Source organism: Aquila chrysaetos, chromosome Z (genome assembly GCF_900496995.4).
Source record: "Aquila chrysaetos chrysaetos chromosome Z, bAquChr1.4, whole genome shotgun sequence".
NCBI lineage: Eukaryota > Metazoa > Chordata > Aves > Accipitriformes > Accipitridae > Aquila > Aquila chrysaetos.
This window is the reverse complement of record NC_044030.1, coordinates 52026763-52049964: the sequence shown is the minus strand read 5'-3', so window position 1 is coordinate 52049964 and position 23202 is coordinate 52026763. Positions and strand designations below refer to the sequence as shown.

The 23202-nt window shown below is 37.0% G+C and overlaps 1 protein-coding gene across 5 annotated transcripts in view; it reads right to left on the bottom strand.

Moving 5' to 3' along the window:
- Positions 1-6741: 6741 nt before the first annotated feature.
- TTC39B (tetratricopeptide repeat domain 39B) overlaps positions 6742-23202 on the bottom strand; it is a 77539-nt gene continuing 61078 nt past the window's right edge. For 4 of the 5 annotated variants that reach the window (XM_030004249.2, XM_041120819.1, XM_041120820.1 and 1 more), the window contains 7 exons: positions 22899-23060; positions 21730-21821; positions 21299-21419; positions 19018-19129; positions 15602-15719; positions 12111-12227; positions 6742-10753 (listed from right to left, as the gene is read on the bottom strand). In XM_030004249.2, coding sequence (XP_029860109.1) covers positions 10657-10753; positions 12111-12227; positions 15602-15719; positions 19018-19129; positions 21299-21419; positions 21730-21821; positions 22899-23060 — 819 coding nt within the window. In that variant the 3' untranslated portion in view covers positions 6742-10656. Of the gene's footprint in view, positions 10754-12106; positions 12228-15601; positions 15720-19017; positions 19130-21298; positions 21420-21729; positions 21822-22898; positions 23061-23202 lie in introns of all 5 variants that reach the window. The other variant, XM_030004253.1, reaches the window with a different exon arrangement.

Here is a 23202-nt window from a genome sequence, read left to right as displayed (position 1 = left end):
TCCAGATTTCCTCTTGCCAAGATTACTAGTCAATACTAAGGTTCTCTCCAGGGGTACCTCTTCAGGGATACTTTTGTACAAATGCATTGCATTTTAAAACACTTCTCAAGAGAGGGCAGGGATTAGGCTCCAAACAATTCAAAGAATTGCACAGAAAAAAATTTTAGTAACAATATAATTTTTCACATTGCCTCTCAAGTAGCAACTACTTCCACTAGCATTTCTCATTCTGCTCCTTATCAGTGTTCTCTTTATGGTTTTATTTGAAGAGATCTTGTAACATAAGACTCACATAGCCATTGCACTACTACATCTCATTTTTACAGTGACTGTTGTTACATAAATTGATCCATTGAATTGATCCAAGAGGGTCTCTTCCTTGAATGATGTGCTTTACTATGGAGCTAATTATTTACTGGATTGGAAAACATATTTCTGAAGTTGAAATCCAGTTAAATTATTCCATACCACAAATTGACTAAAGATACATGACCTTTCATTAAATGAATAGCAATGAAGAATGGGGCTTTCCCAGTTATTTCTGAAATTGCATAATATCCCTGCTCATTCTAGGGTCCCTGGTGCAAAGTTACCACTGTTTGTTTGGTTTGGGGCGTGGTGGTGGTTTTTTTAAATGTACACCTAGAATAGGTAACACAGATGATACCTTTCCATCTATCACAACTGTATTACCCCCCCACAAAGAACAAATTACTTAATGGAAAGGAAGACACCCAACTCCCCACTCTCCCAGCACACACATGCTGGTCAAACAGAGATTTATCAGGCAAAGTAGAAAGAAAAAATTGTGGTCTGCCTTCCTCTCCATCCCCTTATGCCCCATCTAGAGAAACTAAGCAGGTCCCCCCATGGACATACTCATCCCTGCCAGGTGCTGTCTTGGCACAGCAGCATAAGGTATGTGGGGAATTCGAATGCTGAAGAATTCAGTTAGCTTTATGGAGTAGTTGGACATGTAATGTAACCATTATGCTATTCATATTTGTATGATTTTGTCAGAAACGTTCAGAGATGTTGTTCCCACCCAATGTTTCACTGATGGTTTAAAATCAAAGAACCTAGTTTGGAAGTCATCCAGGTCACAGTAAGCATGTTAGCATAAGCAGCGCACATGAAGTCAACTGCTAAAATATAAACATCTTCATAAAGAGAGTTTGAGCTCTTTCTCAGTGGCTTATGGACAGCATCCTGGTCTCCCAAAATTTTGACTTCCTACCCAAGACAGGAAACAAGAGATTAAATCTCCTTCATAGCCTGTAAAACAGACAGTCTCTTTGGTTGGATTGTGTTGGTAAACTATCCCCCTCAAACTGCCAGACAATCACCTCCAAATAGATAGCACACCCTTTTGGATAGAAACAATTTATTATGTAGTGAAAAATACAATTGTTGTGGTTGTATTAGCTTCTGTGTCAAAAAAAACCCACAAGCCACAGAACTGCTTCAAAATTAAGTGTAAAGGTCCATAAACATTACCGATTTCACAGGAAATTCAACAAGAGCTTATAGGACCATTGACAACACATTAACTAAAACAGCTGTTCAAAAATTTGGAAAAGACTGTTTTATTAGCACTCTGAAGAAATCTGTACTCTAACATCAACTCATTTCAACTTTTTCTACTAGGATGATAGGCTCTATCCTCCACATTCTCTACTCAATTTGTTGCTGCTATTAGTTCACTAAGTGATTTCTTTCTTTTATCCCCTCAAAATAAGTGCGGGTATTAAACTGTGCTATAGTGGAGAACAGACAGTTGCTAAGAAGTCTATATAAACCCTGTTTTAAGAACAGTGCTCTTGGGAAGGCTGCTTATCCTAGGAAAACTTGTGTGCTGGCCCTGGCTACAGCTGGTGTCTATAACACAGCTAGACTAGGCTGAGGAGTGTTTCAGACTGTTAAGAACATCTGTAGCTGCCAGCAACTCACTGATACTAGGATCCTTACTACAGCTAATGTCAGTGAAGCTGAAGCACTTTAAAAGGGGTTGGACAGGTGCCCACCCCAACCTCTACTTTTACACTGAAGACAGCACAAGTAACGATTCAAGACCAACTATTTTCATATTAGTTGATTTAATCTAATTTAGCCTTTAAGTCTGATCAGTATGGATCCTCATTTGAGACGCCTGCCCTAAACTTTCCTCTCTGGAGGTCCTCTGAGGAAACCTACAATAGATGCCCAAAGTTCCGATGGATATATTAATCCCAGTTCACACCTGTGTGTGGACAACTGCCTAGTTCTAACCCAGAATGAACACAATTAATTTTAAATAAAGTCTTGCCAAGTCAGCAATTCATAAGGATAAAAGCAAACTTTCTCAATTTAACTGGGAAAAAAACCTAAACCAATTAAATGTTTACGATCTGGCATTGCAAAACTCCCGTGTTTTTTCCACAAATTAGTATGGTTTTTTTAGATATCTGTCATCCTCAGAAATGGCCATTAGTCATAGCTCTGCAAGGTTTTTACACAGGCACAGAATCCCGTTCAGGCTGTACTGATGACAGAGAGAAAGCCTTCATATGGCAACTTGAAACCCCCTTTCTCTGCAGTTGCCAACAGGGAACTCCAACCACACGGGAGCAGCAACCACCCAGATTTCAGGAGTTGGAAGGATTTAAGGACTTCAAAGTAACTACTTTGTGTCAACTTGGTTTGCAGTTTGTACCTTGTTTCTTTGAATATAGTCCCTGTAAGAGCAGAATTCACTCTCCACAGTCCCCTCAGGAGCATAGCTCCTTCTCCCAAATTTGGCCTGATGTGAGGTCTACCCTCATCAGCTCTTTTCTTAAGCAGAAAAAATGGGTTTGTTCTGCATTACCTCTGGATCATATGGCCTCCTTTTAGCCAGCAAGTGATTACTCTGCACTATAATTTTTCTTACTTGACAATTTTCCATCACAATCACATTGCTTTACCCATTCACGTAATTATTCTGTTTGGTCCCACAGTCTAATGTGACATCAATGGTTTGGGTGCTACGGAAATCCCTGGCCAATATAACCCTACTTCTACCCCACTCCTATCCTTCACACCCAAATTTCCTCTCCATTTTCTTCCTTGACCCTTTCCTAAGGGCTGTCCTCTTTCCCATCTGAATGGGGGCAACTGCTACGGCTAGCAAAGACAAGCAGGTATCTTGGTTCTGCACTATTCCAGGGAAGCAGAGAGCACAGGTACTAGTGACAGACAAAACATTTTTCTTTGAAGGCTCTGCTACCCATTTCAGACAGGCAGACAGGTAAGAATAGGATTCCAATGCAGCTGTCCTAGGCAAGTAATGAAAAATTCAAGGAAGAAAAATAAAAGCAAAGTGATGGCTCCATTTTTCCTTTTTAGCTTCAGAAGTGTCCAGAAGGAAAAGAGCTGCCAACAGACAAACTTCACTGTTCCAACAGGGTTTCACACACCAGAAACACTGGGCATACAACAGTACTCAAAGTCCACGTGGACAAAATTTCCAGATGACACAATAGAGGTCGTTCAGACTGGTAGACCTAATCTTATTTAGGTGCATAGGTGAGATTCCTGAAGTTAAAGAAACTTGCTTGTATCAGAAAGCATGAGTGAACTTTCCATTTTTGTCCTGCCAATGTCAGTCAGTAAAATTTAAATTCAGTTTTGCAGTGGACCCAAACCCAATTGTTATCTCTATTGCAACATACTATTTGAGGAGCATATAAAATAAAAACCACAGCAGTTTTAATTCAGTTAACTGAAAAAGATAGAAAATGGAACATTCATAATAAGGTCCACCAATTTAGCGACTGGCATTGCAGAATATCCACTGGAACTGTTTGGATGAGAAAAGATAGAATTTGATTTTAATTTGATAATTTGATTATCGATGCAGTGACTTTTCACTTACAACATGCAACCAGAAAGTGAAGCTAGCTTATTTGGCTCTTCTTCAGATTTCCTTAAAAGAGGGTGAATTGTTCAATAAGCAGAACAGTTACTACTGAACAGCATACAGTATTTCAATTGCAGATTCTAGTTTTGAGGCAAAGTTTATTTTCTTCTGCTTAAACTATTAAAATCTTAGTCTGAGGAAAAACAGCCACAGCATATTCTGTAAATTGTTTCATATTCACTAGATGCTAAAACATATGGATTGACATTGGCCTCCAGAGTATACTGCATTTTACATCGCATCCTATTTAACTGTTCATCTTCTAACTGTTAATCTTGAACTCCCCACAATGCATTCCACTCTCAGCCCTCTTCCTTTCCTTTAAGCTCACAAGAACCTGATTTAAAGCAGCCTCCACTTCAAAGATTCATTATGAAATAGACACAATGATTATCATATTATTTGTATTATTGACTGGAATAAATTAAATAAATTGCTTCCACAGAATATGGACAGTAGAGTAAAATTCATGTAAAATACAGGAGGAGCACTTCCCATTTGGGTTGTGAAAAGAAATCAATCTTGAACTTTATTTGTATTATACACAAAACAAGCATAAACTTTTCTTTCAATTCATCTTCTTTCCAAGTGTATAAAACAATGAATAGTAGGTGAAAAAACATCTAACATTTTCTCATTGTCATCAATGATGGGAAATTTTGAATGTTCCTATGTAAAAAATAATGCAAATTGATTTGAAGCAACTGTATTAATGTAACTGTAGAGTTTGTAAAGAGATTTAAGGCAAGCATCTTGTCAAAGTAAAGCTTAAGCATGCACATTCTAAACCACGTATAAAATTCTGAACTACAGCTGGATTCCTTTTTAGAATATTGTTTAAGTAGGTTCATCAACGCATGCAATACAGAACCTCTCTTAGAAGACAGAGAAATAATCTAATCAAGATGGGTTGGGTGTTTTGGATGGAAGCTTTATACCTATACCTCAGCATATTTAGATGTTGTGTTTTGCCTGGACATAAGCTCTATCCCCTTGAGTAAAACTGTATTAAAAATAAAACCATACTTAAATTCATACTGCCCTCTTTTCTACATCAAGTTTAATTCTGAAGATCTCCTAATGCTCTGAAACAAGTTAAGCCCAACATAAGCTATATAAGTAGCATTAACCTAATTTTACATATCCCTCCACCCTGATTTTAGATACTGAAATAAGAGCAGGTCATTTAAGCATCTCGAAAAAAGTTATCTTAATATAGTCTTACACCCATTTCATGGTAAGAAAATTAAGCTTTGAGATCCACCTTTACATGCTCAAATATATAAGGATTTAACCTCTCAAATGGGATTTCAGTAAAACCTTAACAGTTTTCCCACACAGCGGCATGTCATCAACACTGAGTATTCTTCATTCTATGGCTTCAGATAAGGTAGGTATTGAATCTGGCCCACTCAGCCTGGATGCTCTAACTACAGTTTTTATGGTACAAAAGCATGGCACAGACAACAGACAGCTCCTACTGGTAATGCCTTTGAAGAAGTTACCTCTTTAAATGAGTGACTACATCTAAGAAGGTATTCCTTGGTGCAATTACTAGCTGACATGTGCTTCCCCATAGACTGGAACTGCATGCTTATGTTTCTAGAAAAAGCAAAATATTTAATTTTGCATTCATTAAACATTGATTTGCTATGCTAACCACAGGCTCTGATTTTTTCCAGAGGCTACTCTTCTACAAACTGCAAAGTTCAGAGCCACAATACTTAAATTTCTTTATGAAGCCATCCTACAGAATTTATTCAAAAGTGAGTAAGTGACAAAATCAGATTTAAAAACAACAAAAACCCCCACAACCAACCAAACCGAGCTAAGGTCCCAGCACTGCTGATATCCTTCCCCTGACTCGAATACAGGAAGTCCAAGTGTTGAGCTGATGAGGTAACTATAGCTTAGCCTCAGAAATGTAACACAACTTCTGCCAAATGCTTGCAAGAATGCCGATGTAGTTCCTATTTTTGTGCCTGTACCTTTCTTCAGTGTGTCTTCCTTTTCCTTCTTCTATTCAATGTACTTCCTTTATTCAATGCTCTGCAAGCCCTCTAATCTAGATACAAAGGTTTTATTCTGGACTATGGTATGTCTAATGTTGTAATTAGTGTCTTACAGAGAGCAACAAGTATACAGAGGCATCTCCATTCTTTGGCCTTTCTGTGAGCTACGTTATCTACTGTCTGTTCTTATGATAACTATAACCATCATTCTTATCATTCAAACCATGGTAATTAAGTTGACCTATTTGCTGGGAAGCATCATGTAAAATTACATGCAGCTATGGAAACATTTAACCATGCCACATTAAAAAAATAACTTTTAGAAAAGTAGGTGTTCAATGTTACTAAAACCAAGCCCTGCACACATGTAAAGAAATAATTTTCTCCCCATTTTTAATGTTGGGATTTTAAAACAATCTTAGGAGTATATTATGTCTAGTTCTCACTGAATTCAGTGACATAACTGGTAACAGAATGAGTTAATTATTAATCACTCTGGTATTTTATACCATTTAAAGTTATTATTTGATCTCTGGTGAGAAATAAAGACTAAAGTAGTTTATTTTATATTTGCTCTCTACATTTCCAAAGACCTTTTATTCTCTCCTAGACCTTGACAGCTTTGTACAACCTCTCAGCCTAGATCGGTTGCATAGAAAGAGCTATATGCCCAAGTTACTGTGTTTAAACTTGAGATCAGACCTTTTTTTTTTTAAATATTGTTTTGATAAATCTCAGGTGAAGGTTCTTTATGCACAACTAGAATACAGTGCCAAATTCAGCACTCGGTAGCACAAGCATAAAGTATGATTTATTCCTCTGAAGTGAGAATCATTCCAATGCATCACAATGAACATTTCTACATGCTCTTAATATCAGAATGTACTTCATCATCCTTCAGTCTTCATTATTCTGACCTTGCTTTTACTCAAGTACCAGATATGAACATGTGCAAACCTCAATAGTTTAGAAGCAAATAATCCGTACCACCAAATGCAAATATAAACATTCTTTGTTGAACTATGCAGTGTAAGAATATACAGAAACAAAAGGACATTAAACATTAAGATTAGTAATAAAATAATTGCAAAGTATAAGTTGGATTTGTTACAAGAAATTCCTTCTTTTAAACATAAGTTGGCAAGGTGTTTTGGAAACGTAACAGGATCCGATTATTGTACATTTTTCTGGCCATAAGGTGCTAACTGCAGCTCCTACCCATGTATATTAGAACAGACATAAAACAAACTTTAATCAGCTTTCTTTTAACATGTATTTTCTTTCAATTTTTGCTAAAAAGTGGTGAGAGCTAGGACTTATAAATGACAACACAACGGTCTTTCACCAAAACACTAAACATCTGAATGATATGCACAGACAAGAAGCTTTTTGCAATATTTTCTAAGTAGACAATTCTTAATCAAAGAGAAGGTTTGTCTTATAACCAGGCTACTTTATTATTCCTCACCTTAAAAAAATATACATCTATTATCGGAAAGATCAGAATGACCTTTTGTCATAACATAACTCTAAGTTTAGCCTTGCTTACTTAAACTAAGGACTTAGCTTTGCTCTTATATATATTATAATTGCTACTATTATCAATGGAGGCTATAGCATCATAGGTAAATGCTCAGCTTTGCTCACAGTTTCAGCACATTATTCAAAACTCCCATGGGACATGAACAAGTGAGGTGAAGATTATAAACAGCAGTAAGACTAAACCAGAGTTGTATTTAAGGCCCAGTACAGCATACAGCAGGTTAAAAAAAAAAAAAAAAAAAAGCCATAGACTTTTCATGTGAACTCTTAGCCGCAAATCACTTAACTTAGACGTAATACTGCAGTACTAAATACTACTGCATCAATGACATAGTGTCAGGGAGACATGCGCTTCTTCTGCAGCATTGGGAAAACAGCATCTCTACAGCTCTACTGAGACCTACCTTAAGTGAAGGGCTACAAATCACTCTCACACATTTATATTTCGACCCTTAATAAGCTGGAAAAAAACCTCCAGAATAAAGCTAAGAAACTTGATCAATTGGGCATTCTGACAAACAAGTTTGGAACAGCAGCATAGAAAAGGAGACAAGCTGTAAACAGTACTTTACGCTGGGGACCTCAGGGCATGAAAACACTACAGAGGGTATTGCAAGTTTGTGTTGATATGCCTGTTCTCTGCATGAGTGCAAAAAGGCTGATCCCAAAAAGAGACAAAGTGTAACATACACAGGGTGTTAATATTGACTTTGGAAGGCTGAACTGAAGAAAACAAAGTTCTCTTTTACTCTCTCTGCAGTCAGTATCATTATCCATGAAAAAAGTACACTGCTACACGACACTTTGTACTAAACTTTCAAAAAATCAGCTTCTAAGGAAGCTCACTGTTTACTTTCTGTTAATTTTGATTTGTATCCCAAATCACCCATAAAATACTAACTGCAAAACACTCCCCACAGGAACAAGAGCTCAGAGACTACTTCATGCTCCATCCTGAGTCTGTAGTCCCAGTTCTAACTCTTCTGTAGAGTGAATTACTATTTGAAACACAATTTATAGAAGTTTTACTGGCAACTGTTTTCACAATCTTTCATGAGAAAATGAAATAGTCCCATTTAATAGCTACAATACAATAATCAGATTAAACCAAAATAATCCTAAACTGAACATGTAAATACCCAAAGAGGTATTGAAAGTATCGTCTGAAAATAAATGTACAGAATTTTATTTTTGCTGCCTACAGCTTATAATCAGATGTGTATAAACAGGCAAGTAATTAGAGAAGTCAGTTGGTGGCATATGCTAATCTCTGTTGACAAAGAGACAAATATCTTTTGTACTTTACAGGTACAGTCAACAGAATATATTTTAAAATAAGCATCTCGGGTATCTAAGCTTCAAACCTGTATGTGTATAATTTTACAGGATAATTTAGTTACGCATTTACAATAGGCACAAATGCAAACTGGTAAAGACAACAGACTTTGGATCAGGCTTCCACTTTGAAAGACCAGTTATGTTTATTTAGCTAATACTTTTAAACTCTTACTTCACCTGTAAGTATGCCACTGTATTACAGATTTATATGCAATTAAATGACTCATTTATAAAGTCATAGAAGAAAGCTGTACTCTCAGACACCTGAGAAGAGTAACTATAGCACTTACATCATATTGACTGTTTAATTAGAAACTTTCAGTAACTCATTTACTGAAGACACATTTTTCACCTATTTCTTCTGTTCTGTTTTTTTCTTGGATGGGAGTTAAAGGCAGAAAATCACATACAGGAGCATAGTTACTATGAATTTACTGTGCAGAAGTAAATATACTGGCATTAATAAAATATGGAAATGGGCAAGTTTTGCAGCAATTAGTGAAAGAACAGTAAATAAACAGTTTAAATAAAAATAAAGTATATTCTTATTTTTAAGAATAGACAGCTAGCAGAATCTGCATATCTAATGAATTGGGAAACTTAACTGGATACTGCTGCTCACATATTAACATGAAAAGAAAAATACATGCACTTATAAGTGTATCAATTTTACTGCACATTTTTGGTAGAAAGTTATAATTGGAATATGCACATTTTCTTAACTCGAAGTTTAAAAGTGGATTAATTTTTTAATGCACAATCAACTTGCATTAATGAGTTATTCCAATTATTAGGAAAATAAATAAATCCTGCAAATTTTTATTTACTTTGGTTGGAATCCAAGAACACAGAATACCAACAAGGGGGTTAGTCTTAAATATTAGAAGACTGCTTTGAAAAAGGAAAAGAACAATCCTTTCTCCAGATCCATGACAGCAAAGATGGGAAACAATCAGTTTCAGTTGTACCAAGAATTATTTGGAGTAGACATCAGGAAAAATTTCCCAGTCTTTTCCCACAGGGAAAGACATCCTGTGTAAGTTACAAAATTTCTCTCAGTGCAAACTTTTTTTAAAAAAACCCAACAGGTTAAACAAGTCTGTCAGGAACGATGTAAGACTGTTGATTCTGCTTTAGGACAAGAATACAGAATACATGACCTCTTCATGTCCCTAGTAGCCCTGCTTTTCTATGACTGAAAAATATCCCCTGTAACCACTTGGAGTGAAACAGACCTGCAAATACATTACACCTGTAGCCCTGCTTAACTTTATTTGACAGTGTAAAAATACTGTACTTCAGACAGGTTCATTTTATTCCCAAAATGAAATTACGTCTAAGATGATTAATTTTTTCCTCTGGAACACAAATTTCAGAATATGGTATGCCAAATGTGCGTAGGGTTATCTGCAGACATTGCATTTTTGTTCCAGAGGCAAAAAGGTCTCAAGTGTACTGCAGAAAATCAAACCTTCAAAAAAATGCAGGAATTATCACCAGTTCCACTGCATAACCAGCATCTGTTTTCATGTAAAAAAATAAAGTGTTTGCATTAAACTTTATTGCACCATCAACATTTTTTTAAAATATCCCCCATTCAAGTCAGATATTAAATTACTTTTATCAAACAAAATATAAGGTCTTCTTTAAAGTATCAAGTAGATATAGTATATGAGCTATACAGAAAAAGAACAGTCTAAAGGAACGACATACATCAAATCAGAGATGACAGAAAACAATCATTAGGTTGTTTTTTTTCCATGATTAAAAAAAGATTGCAAAAAGATTGTGTAGGCTATTGTATGCATGAAAAACATTCCTCCTCATTCACGGTGTTGAAGCAGGCGACACCTTCAAGCTGTCAAGTGCTGCATGAATTCTGAAGTGCAACCTGGACTCCATAGAGTAGTCTTTGTAGTTGTTTCTGCAAAAATAACTTTATTGTTAAGAAAAACATTTTTTGCCTGGATTGTTTCTACTTCATACATGCACGAAAGTACCAAATTTAACAGCCTTCGCTCCTTCAACAGGAAACAGAGGTTGATACACACATGAGTTATGAGACATTTAAAGCTACACCCATAAACTGAGCAGAGAGTTACACCAGTACTAACAACTGTCCTGATAAACTGAATCCATGTCTTAGCATCTCTTTCACTTATTTTGATCCTTTCAACAGCCCTCCCAATTACTGAAGTTTCCTGTGAAAAGACAAACTAGAAGACTACAGAAAAGAAAGGCTGTTAGCTAAAAGTATATGTTCAGCTTCAAACCACAACTCAGCCAGAGTAATAAAACACAGGGAAATCACATTATGTAATTAAAAAAAAAAAAAAAAGCCAAAAAACTACTGAGTTTCTAACAAAGGTGTTAGGAGGCTGTTTCTAACTCACATTTACACTACTGCATGATTGGTATACTTCTCTGTACACACAAGGAGCAAATTCTACCCCATACTACAATCTACAGATGAAGCGAACATGCTCCTTTACAGTAAATTTAGCTCTCTAATGCTCTTCTGTGACAGAATGTGAAAGGAAAAAGGGAGGTGGTCAGAAGCATACTGGCTTTTAACCTACTCCCACTAACACTTTACTCCCACTAACACTTTTACAGCAGCAGACATAAGCCCCCCACAGCTGCTCTGAGACAGAGGTGGTATAGATCCTTTCCCTCCATGCATGCAGTGGAGCCTCAGCATCTCTGAAGCCTAAATGAAAACAAGACACTTTCCCTTCATAGTATCTTGTTTGAAATTGTTGGCTCCAATATGTCTGAAGGACAGAGTTTCTTGAAACTGTAAAATTCAACTATATCAGACAACTTTTCCAAGCCAAGACCATAGATTTGTAATTACTCGTATTTTGCAAATGGGCTGGGAGGAAATAAAAACTCATAGAATCACAGAATGGTTTGGGTTGGAAGAGACCTTAAAGATCATCTCGTTCCAACCCCCCTGCCATGGGCAGGGACACCTTCCACTAGACCAGGTTGCTCAAAGCTCCATCCAGTCTGGCCTTGAACACTTCCAGGGATGGGGCATCCACAACCTCTTTGGGCAACCTGTTCCTGTGTCTCACCACCCTCACAGCGAAGAATTTTTTCTTCGCACCTAATCTAAATCTACCCTCTTTCAGTTTAAAACCATTACCCCTCATCCTATCACTACACTCCCTAACAAAGAGTCCCTCTCCCCACTCTTCCTGCATGCCTTCATTGCTAAAGTTACTCAGCTAATCTTAATCTACAGGCTGATACAAATAAAAAAAAAATCCACTTACTTTGCAGTTTCTATGTATCTTATTGCTTTTTCTCTTTCATCCTGTTGTTTGTATAGGAGGCCCAACTCATACAGGGTGAAGGGCACCAAATAACTATCATATTTTATTTGCTTCTCACTAGAAAACCAGAAAAATACAGAAATGGTTAATTACAACCTTTCCTCAAGTGACCAGTTAACTTTTCAATGCAATCACTGCATGTAAAAGCACATGGCCAGAGACAACACTCTGGAACCTTTTTTACTGGTTAATTCTGTGCACATTAATTACACCTGCAAAGAGTGGATGTAAAATACTGCCAATAGGACCTTCTAGGAACAAAATTTATTCTTTCCTACTTCCTATTGTACTGCGGTACATTGCCCAATCTACCAGGAACGCAATTCCAAGATTGGGATCCCATTTTGTGACTTAACAGTTCAAAAACACCCCAACCATCCAAAAAGATAACTTGAGATAAAAACGTTCATTGGATTAGGCAGTATAATACAAGTACTTCTTTCCACACACAGCACTGAGATCCCCTTACCCTAGCTTGCCTGAACAAATCAGCAGAGAAGTCAGAAAATTCAACTCTCCCTCAATACAAGAAATTCTCAGAATCACTGTGGCTGGAAGGCACCTCTGGAGATCACCGAGTCCAATCCCCTGCTCAAAGCAAGGTCAATGGCAGCAACCTGTCCAGGACTGTGTCCACCTAGGTTTCAAATATCTCCATGGATGGAGACTCCACAGTCTCTCTGGGCAACCTGTACCAGTGTTTGACCAACTTGGCAATAAAAACAGTACTCTGCTTATGTTTAAACAGTATATCCTGTATTTCAGTCTGTGCCCATTACCTCTCATTCTGTCACTGGGCACCATTGAGAAGAGTTTGTCCCTCTGTTTCTTTTTTTTTTTTTTTCCTTTTTTTTTTTTTTTTTTTTTAAAACATGCTCCCTTCAGGTAACCCTTTCAATGTCATCTCTTCTCCAGGCTGAACACTCCCCGCTCTCTCGGCTTCTTCTTGTATGACAGATGCTTCAATCCTTTAATCAGCTTTGTAGCCCTTTGTTAGACTTGTTCCAGTATGTCTCTCTTACACCAATGAGTCCAAGACTAGACACAGTACTCCAGATTTGGCCTCACCAGTGCTGAGATGGGAGGAAGGACCACCACCCTTGACTTGCTGATGACACTCTTCTGACTGCAACTCAGGACACTGTTGGCTGCCTTTGCTGCAAAGGCATATTGCTGGCTCACAGTCAGCTTGGGGTTGACTGTGATGCCCAGGATCCCAAGGGCGTTTTCTGACAAGCTGCTCTCCAGCCCCCAGCCTGTGCTGGTGCATGGGGTTATTCCTCCCCAGGGGTAGGGATTGGCACTTCCCTTTGTTGAACTTCATGAGGTTACTGTCAGCCCATTTCTCCAGCCTGTCCAGGTTGCTCTGAATGGCAGCACACCCATCTGGCTTACCAATCACTCCTCCCACTTTGTATCACCTGCACAGTTGCTGAGGTTGCATTCTGTCCCATCATCCAGGTCCTTAATGAAGATGTTAACTAGTGGCCCTAGCCTCGAACTCTGCATTATTCTACTGGTGACTGGCCTCCAGCTGACTTCACGCTGCTGATCACAGCCTTCTGAACCCAGCAGTTCAGCCAGTTTTCAATCCAGCTCACTACCCACTTATCTACTTGAGACCTCATCAGTTTGTCTGTGATGGTATTGCGGGAGATGGTGTCAAAAACCTTTCTAAACTCAAGACAATGAACATCCACTGCTGTACCCTCATCTACTGAGCCAGTTATCTCATTGTAGAAGATTATAAGGATGGTTAAGCATGATTTCCCCTTCATAAATCCGTGCTGACTACTCCTGATCACCCTCATGCTTTTGGAAATCGTTTCCAGAACTATTTACTCCACCTTCCCAGGGACTGATGAGAAGATGACTGGCCTGCAGTTTCCCAGATTCTCCTTCTTGCTCTTCTTGAAGACAGGGGTGAAATTTGCTTTCTTCTGGTCCTCAGGAACTTCCCATAAATGCCATGACCATTCAAAGCTAATGAAGTATCACAATGACATTGGCCAGCTCCCTCAGCACCCATGGATATATGCCAATGTCCTATGTACTTAGGTATATCCAGTTGCCATAGCCATATGTATGTCCAGTCTGTTCACGCTTTTCTCAACCTGACCCTCCTCCATCAAGGGTAATTCCTGCTTGTTCCAGACTTTCCCACAGGTTTCATGGCTCTGGAACTCCTGAAAGCTGATCTTGCCACTACAGAACAAGGTAAAGAAGGCATCGCATATCTTGGCCTTTCCTGTGTCTTTTACAATCAACTCTGGGATTCTTATCTGGATGGAATAACATCAACCAATATTGCAGAACGAAAAAGTTTGCAACAAGCACTGGAAAAGTTCTCAGTATTTTGAAAGCAACACTTCCAAAGAGGCACCATATCCACCAAGACGAGCCTTGATGCACAGAAAGTGTGTCTAAAGCAGGTAGACTGCTTATGTGATAAAGAGTCTTTATGTACTGTAGCAGCCCAAGAAATGTAGAGTATAAAGCTGACCAGAAGGTAGACATTTAGTTTACCAGACAACTTCTCCTCATGCAAAACACCCCCTCTATGAAGAAGTGTCTGAAGGTTTTTGTGATGCCTCAGCTCTAAAAAAGCCTCCACTGTATCAGCTACCTTTGGAACAGGACTTTCAGAAACAGCATTCCTTTAACTTGTAACCAATCAAAAACCACTGCCCTATCACTTGCGAAGTGCTCGACTAAACACACTTGGGATCTTAGAAATGGCAGAAGAAAGCAAGATGGCAAGAAAATGATAAATTATACATAAAAAATTCCCCTTAAGTATTAATTTTTCTAAGTTATTTATTAAAAAAATTGCATGCATGAAAACTGCTTTTTCAGCCTAATTACTCTAAAAATTCTAAAAAGTTTACAACTACAATCATTACATGACTCCAGGTTATATAAAGAAAAGTTATTGCAGTAGGTATGGATCTGGCACCTGAAGTATTTGAAAAATCCATAACACAGGAAACTTGAGTTTTCAACTGAAACAAGTAGCAACAACAACAACAATTTCTCAGCTACGTAGAGAAGCATTAACTACTGAGGTACTAAATTCTGAAAAAAGCAGGAAATCCACGTGAATTATCTTTACTTATATTCATAGTTCTGCAAATACAAAAATACTCATTCCAAATGTATTTAGATAAATGCATTACCCGTCAGTTTGATTTATTTGGTCTAAAATATCACATTTATATAAAGCTAATTAATGTTAAATTGCTATAGAAAAATACTAGCAAAGTTTTGTGGTTCTCCAACTACTTTCAGAGGTATTTTAATTCCAGCTCCTTAACAGGATGTTGAAGTTTAATTATTCAAAATTCTAACATGATGGCTTCTACAGGAGTATCAGAAATTTCACCCAAAGCTACAAAAAACAAAGGTTAAAAGTCTGTTTATGTTATTTTTACCTTTGAATTACTTTACTGAAACACAGTTCAGCTTGCATGAGTCTTCCCAAGTGTTTCAGGCAGAGGCCCTTCAGTAACTGCAACATGCACACATCATCCATATAATATTCACTGTGATCTAAAAGTAAAAGCAAGATACATCAAACAATTTGAACACATCATGAAAAGGAAAATTAGATTTCAGTAGGGAATATGTATTCAGACTCAGGACCTTGCTTCTCAGATTTTATACCTCAAAACATATATAACCTTCAGGCACAATTTTAAACACTGTCTAAGAAGATGCATGCATAAGATCTGTATCTTTCTCTTTAAAGATACAGGCTAAGGAGAAATAAGAAGAAATTGGAATATCCAGGTATTCCCTCATCTTCTGTATCTGGAAGTCAGTACAAAGCAGGCATAAACCAGCAACAGTTGAAGATTTCTAACACCTAATACAAGAAGCAAAACCCACAGTGAGACTGAAACCTCCTTCGCACTGTATTATCTTAATAGCTTCCCCTGTTGCAGAGCGCTGGCAGACCTCCAGTAGCACCAGTAACATGAAAAGCACAAGAGCACACTAGGACTCTGTTCTGCAGAACTTTTCGGAAGCATTATTTGGCACTACAAATTCCAGAAGGCTTGTTTATTAGTATTCCATCATCTTCAACGATTAAGAAGCTTCACTAATAGTGTATAACATTTGGAAAATTCAAGAAAGTTTTATGTTCAATATGACTGAAAATATCAGATTAAAGAGCTTTTGCAAAGTCATTCGGAAGTATAACCTTAGCAAGTATGGTCCTCTTTTGTTGCCTTGGTTTATAGCATTTGCTTGGTGCAGGGAAGGAAAAGAAAGAAAACACATATGGATAGACAGATGGCGGCATATATATTAACAATTCAGGAAGCAAAACACTCTCCCTTCAGATCACGTTGTTTACAACTAATTACCAGCTCCCTAAGGTCATGTTAATTTTTTTCTTAATAGTCTGCCAAAAAAAATCCTACGTAAACAGTTCTGAAACATGCAAGACTAAAGCATCTTAGGATTCAGTGAGGTGCTTTGCCACTACATTCAGGCTTATTGCTGTCTGTGTTTAAACCCAGGAAGTCTCTACAGATAATAACTGACAGACTGTGCTTTTAGTGACAGGTAGAAGCACAGTGGGTGAGTATTTTGCATTCTCTCTAGCCTGCTTTGCTAGGCTAAGTTATTGCATTCATGTGACTGTCTCCTAAAGGACTCATTCATTGAAATTACGGGGGACAAGCACTGATGTCAGTAAAAGCTTGCCAGTCTTTAACAACTTCAACTAGTATCTCCCTGGTATTTCCCACAGGAAGAAAAGCTATTATGCCAAAACACTGACAGTAAATGACAGCAAATGCACAGGCCAATTTAATATAGACAACCTTGCAATAAATGTGGGAGAACCATCTTCCTACAGTCCTCTATACCAGAGGGAATATTATTATCAGGATTATAAAACACAAAAAAAAAGATTTTTCTTTAAGTTACAAATTCCTTTTTGTGTCTTGGAGATGAGACAACTGTGGAAAAATAGGATTTCTGGGAAAAAAAAAAAATTCTAACGTCTTTCATCTGTTCCTTCTACCATCTCTATTTTCAGCTCTATACAATATAAAACCACTTTCAATCCTTGACAGATTCCTTGCTGTGCCTGTTCAGTTGAAGCAAATGAAGTATCAACAGCTCTCTCTAAGAAGTCTCAATCCCTGAATGACCTTTGTGTATAATTAACACACTTTTTTACAGCACCTTAGCAGTCCTTTAAAGTCCTTTGAGAGACAGCTGTCTCTTAAAATAATATTGTATCCTTGCCACACTGCGCTAATAGCCTTAATCACTTTCTTTGGGTCTCAATTCAGCAGCAATTTTGGTAATCAGAGTCTTTATCTTGTCTGAGTCCATATTTTTGAAAGCAAATCACGTTCACAGATGCAAAGTCCAGAATAAAACTACATTTGGCTGCAGTTATTACTGAAAAAGATACAGAAAGCATAAAACACAAATATGCTTCCAGATTATATTCTACTTGTAAACTGCATCTTTCCATAAGAAAAACATTCTGGTTTTACTTCTGTTCCTTTTATTTTGGCACCTTGTGCATCTCTGCTTAGGAATTTGACAGGAAATTTATTTCACTGTTACAACTGATCAGAACTTACAGTACAAGCCTCTGCATGATACAGCACTGGATTCCCAACAGCTTCTGCCAGAACCCTCCATGCAGAACTCATGGGAACATTACTTTATTTGCAGATGTCTTGCATATTGCTACATTTTGGTTTTAATATGACAACAAAAAAAGGAAAAAACACTTGAGATTGAAGAGCCACACTACTGATTCCACAGAAATCTGAAGAACAGCACAAAAAAAAATAAGGGACCCAATTCAGTCTTGGCCTTGCAAGTTGCTCTCATTTAGTTTATTATACTACCCAGATTTTACCACTATGCATTTCTCGTACGTCCTTGTATAACTTCTGATGCATAACCTCAGTTTATATGTGAATCATAATTAGATGTACTTTTACATTTCATACTTAATGTTTTAATCATGTGGCAAAACTAACTTTTGCTAAATTGTTGATAAGTATGAATAGAATCTGGGTTCAACAGAAATTATTTTTAGGGAATTACCATTTTAAAAAGTTTCATGTGTGAAAAGATAGTATTTATTCGTTCTAGACAACCCAAAAGAGAAGTCCACCGAGAAGTTCACATGACAGGTGACAGCACCTACCTGATAAAACCTGATAAAGCCAGTGCTTCTGCAGTAAACCTGTTGTAATCATGGAACTTAAGCTCCTTTAGAAATAAGTTACGGACTGATTCTCTAAACATTACCCTGAACATCTATGCTTCAATACCTCAAGATCTAAAACCATGGTCAAAGTTTATTTGTTAAAGATGTTTTATTTCACAACTAGCAAACATGTTTTATTTTGCCAGAAAGTAAAAAACCAGTCTCATGCATAGTACTTCACTCCTTCCTTTACACTTAGTCATATTCTGCTCAGTATATGTCCTCTGTAGTAACGTCAATGTGTGGTGTAAGTGGGTTTAGAAAAAATATTTTTCAGATATTTAAGAAATTAGCTGATTATGCTCCAAGAACATCCTCAGACACTGGAATGACTTAGTAAGAATCAGTTAAGTTCTGTAACTAATCACCTCACATACTTGAGTTTTCTATGTTCTTCTACAGCATCCATCAAGCCGGATAAAGAACATATTGAAGAACCACCATCAACTTTCATGCAACTCCAAAATTTCCATACTCAGATTTAATAGCACATCACCTGAGTCAACACTTATCTCACAGAACATTAGCAGACAGAAGTAAAGAAAAATGTCAGCACTTCTTATCAGCTTATTAATTCCATCCTAACTGATCACTTACTAGTTTCATTTTGTAATGCAGTTTCTTCTTTTTCAATTGTTACCAGTAAATTTTCAGTGAGGTCCGCTCTTCGGCCCACAATTGCAAAGCCATTCCAGACATACATCATTTCCTGACAAAAAAAAATAAACAAGACAAACTCATGAAATTGCATAAATATTTAACTAAAGAGTATCCCTTGGAAGGCTGTTACGGAACATTTTGAGTACATAAAAATACTGCCTACAAAAACTTATTTTAAACAATATGAAAGGTTCCAAAGCCAAAACACTCACTGTTGAGAAGCCCATGAATAAATGTATCTGTACGACTTCAAATAACCACCCACAACGAGTACAGGACATTGTCAGTTACATGCAAGTTTACAAAGACAATCACATTTGCCTCAATAATCACTTAAAGTCACATAAGGGTATCTATCTATGCATAGGAGAGGCAAAATGACATTGAATGTGTGTGGGTAAAGTTAACCTGGGTTTCTAAGTATTGAAAGTTTTGACACTTTTTACTGGGTTCTATCACATATTTTCATAGATCTTTAAAAACAAAACTGAAAAGAATTTATCACGCGATAGTTTACCATCACCCACGTAACACATGAGCAAAACTGGGTATTTTAGGTTCAATTGTGGACTCTGCCACATGAACTAAAGAAGCAGCTGAAAGTAGTTACTTTCTACAGGATTATAGATAAATTTGTGTATTTGTGGGTGTGTGCATGTACATACAGTATACATATATATGCATGCACCCAAACACCCACTTGTGCGTGTGTTTATATATAGATGCTATAATGTATAGGCTGTTACTTTTCATATGGAGCAACACTGGAAGCAGATAAAACTTTCTGGATAAAAATGTAGTCCCAATACACACATTCAACACACGCTTCCAATATAACTCCTATAAAATCTTATTTTAAAAAAACAAAACCAAGGGAAATCCTGGCAAAAACCTTCCCAGATGCTTTGGTACAATAGTAAGCAATATGCTTGTTTCAATGCATTAAATATTATCACATTGTAACACATAAAGAGAATGAGAGAATACACATACAGAGTTAATGCTAACCAATGTGAAACTTTGCCAAGATCTTTACTTACTTATTGCAAACACAAGAGTATCATTCATTCTACTCTATTTGAATTGTAATTACACCTCTGAAATATGAAGCCTGACATCATTCTGAAGCTGATACAATACACTGTTGAAATAATTCCGCTTATATTGTGCTGTGACTATGTAGGTTTTCAGAGGGAGAAAAAACTGGTTCTATCAAAGTCTGAAATAGTGTTATTGACACTACCAACTACATTATGCTAGATTCCTTTCAATTCTGTAGTCCTGTCTAATTTACACCTACTGCTGTAACACCATACACTATTTTTGCTTAACCCATGATGGAAAAATTCTTAAATTAAAAGAGACTGCATTTGACAGCAAGACCAAAGATATATACTAACAACTGAATAGCACTGTGCTGTACAAGCCCAAGACAACTTTATTACTGAGGTCTTTATACGTAACTGAGTATACGCTGTATTTTAAAACTGATGGATTAATTTTCTTTGGACCCCTCTTTCTATATCAATGAGCTTTAACATTACAAAATTCCTTCTCAAATTATGTTTTTATCTTCAGTTGTTGCTAAACTACCGATGTACAAGAATTTTAGCATACACATATGCAAAGTGTCAATGCTGTGTACACATAAACAGACCATGCACTACTAATGCCTCTGAAGTTAAAAGCATGGGAAATTAGACTAGCATTAGTAAAGTATCGTTAACTTCTGCACTTTTTACTCAGACTCGATGTAAGTGGAAAAGAAAAAAAAAAACAAACCAAAAAAACCCCAATCTTCATTTTCACCAGAAGAACAGAAAGTGCTGAAGTACTCCTTAACTTCCTAATGAATCTGGAGGACAAGGACTGAAATCCTGCCAAAATAAATAACAGTAACACATATGCTAGAAACCCATGCAGGTTTCTAGCTGAAAGGTGACTTTCAGCCTCATGTGACAACAGCAACCATTCTCTGTATGTTTGAACTTTCACATGAAAAATCTTGCTCTGGTTTTGGACTGCTAGCAATTGGTAGCATGATCCAGTCCCTAGTACATTTCACAAAAATCCCCATTGCATGAATGCAGTAATTCCTTAAAAAAATTTTTTTTAAAATGCAGACACATACTACCTGATATTATTCTTTCCCTGTATAAAGTATTATACTTATCTCTTTTCTATTTTAAAGGGATGAAAAGAAAGCAAGCATAAATACCAAGGCAGGTAATATCAGCTTCACTGGTTGAGAACTTGCATAGCGTCGTGCTTTCCTTACTGCAAACTTCTCGGTTGGGATAGATTTTCCTGCAATTCTCTGTTTTAGACCATCCACTTGTCTACCAGGAGGGAAAACAGAAGTTGTTTTATGTAATTTTTATTTAAACTTATTTCATTTAGTATGATTTGCTGTTCACCTCTGAAGTATAACTTCTTATATTGTTTCACACCACTTAGACCAGAGCCGTAGGACATATGTTTGCTGCTAAAAGCAGCATTTTAAATATTCCGATGCTAAAAGCAAAGAGAAAAACTGAAAAGTTGATGGTTATAAGTAGGAATTAAATAACACAAGACAAAGATACTCGAGTCACAAACTTTTATGTGGAGGAAAAAGACTGCACATGTAGTTGCTTTATAAATACTTACCTGAATAAAGATACAATGTCCTCACCAGTCCTTTTCAAATCATCCTCTGGAAGCATACATAGAATTGCTGCCTTCTGGAATACATATATTGCCTATTTCAAAAAGAAACAGCAACATATTACCACATCTAATTTGCTGGGTTGTCAATAACTAAGGACTCAAATCTCTCACCCCACTTGCTGCAGCGAAGTGTTTCCAGTAATGCTTAGGCAGGTGGATAGCAGTTTAGCATTTCCTTTGTCACATAATTTATGCTATAATTTTATTTTCAACATATTTATTAATATTCTGAATAAGTTAGAATGCTACAGGGGTCTCTTGCAAAGAACAGGACAATTTATTATGTAAATCACTGGTAAAGAGATAAGTTTAAATGACATAACTATTCTAAAGTCCATTACTGTTATTATATGATCTGTTATGTGTCAAGACATGCCTCAAAAAAAACAGAAGAAAATATCTGAGTACTGATTCAAGGAAAAGCTCAATAACAAGACTTTGCAGAGAAAAAAAGATAAACATCCGTAATTCTATTCTAGACATTTGCACTTCATGTTGAATATACTATTCTCTTCCTCTTTTGTTAAGAATTGGATATATCCCCTTTTCCACTAAGCATAATGAAACAGTAATCTAGAAAGCAACAGACAGAAATGCTGTATCAAAAATTATTTGCACGTTGTCCTTCATTCATACTTTGAGAAACATTTCTACAAGGAAAAGGTAGATACCCCAATTTTTCTCGTGAGACCCTGTTTCCAGCAGCCTTCTCATTTCGTGTCGCAAAGCATCTGCTGAGTAGGTGTGCTCTCATCTGTCTTTAATTAACTAACACAGTTTCTTCAGCCAAGTTTCATTAGTGAGTGTTAGAACTTGACTTGAGATGCAAGTACTAAGTTTTTCTCTCCCTCTTCTTCCTCACAACTCTGGTAAGTACCTCTGTTTTTCAAGGAGCTGAAGCATTGTTAGTTATGGCTCTGGTGCTTCAGAACATGAAACAAAAATTTCTCCTTAACCACCCAGTTAAACCTACCATTTTGGTGCCATTGTGCCTTTGCTTATGGGTTTCAAAAGAAAGCAAAAGTTACACTTATAGTGTGAAATTAAATGCAAATTTAACTGTGGAGAGGCTACTGGTCTATCATAACAATGTCCACCTGCCCATTTACCTTAGACCACCTGCTCTCTTTGCTGAGCAGGTCTGCATACCGATATGCTTGAAGCCAGTTCTGCTGGAAGGTGTAGCACCACATCAGTTCCCAGTAACAGAGATGATGAATCTGTTTCCACTCTTGCTGGGCTGCTATGCATTCTTGGAACCTCAACTCCGCCTATGATGTAGTTAAGTAAGAATGATGAAAATTTGCTCAATTGCAGCTCCACATGAGAGCCATGTCCAATTACAGAGCAAATTCTTTCCTAGCACCCAAGTGGAGAACACCTGACTAGTAAAATGAGATAAACTTCCCTTTC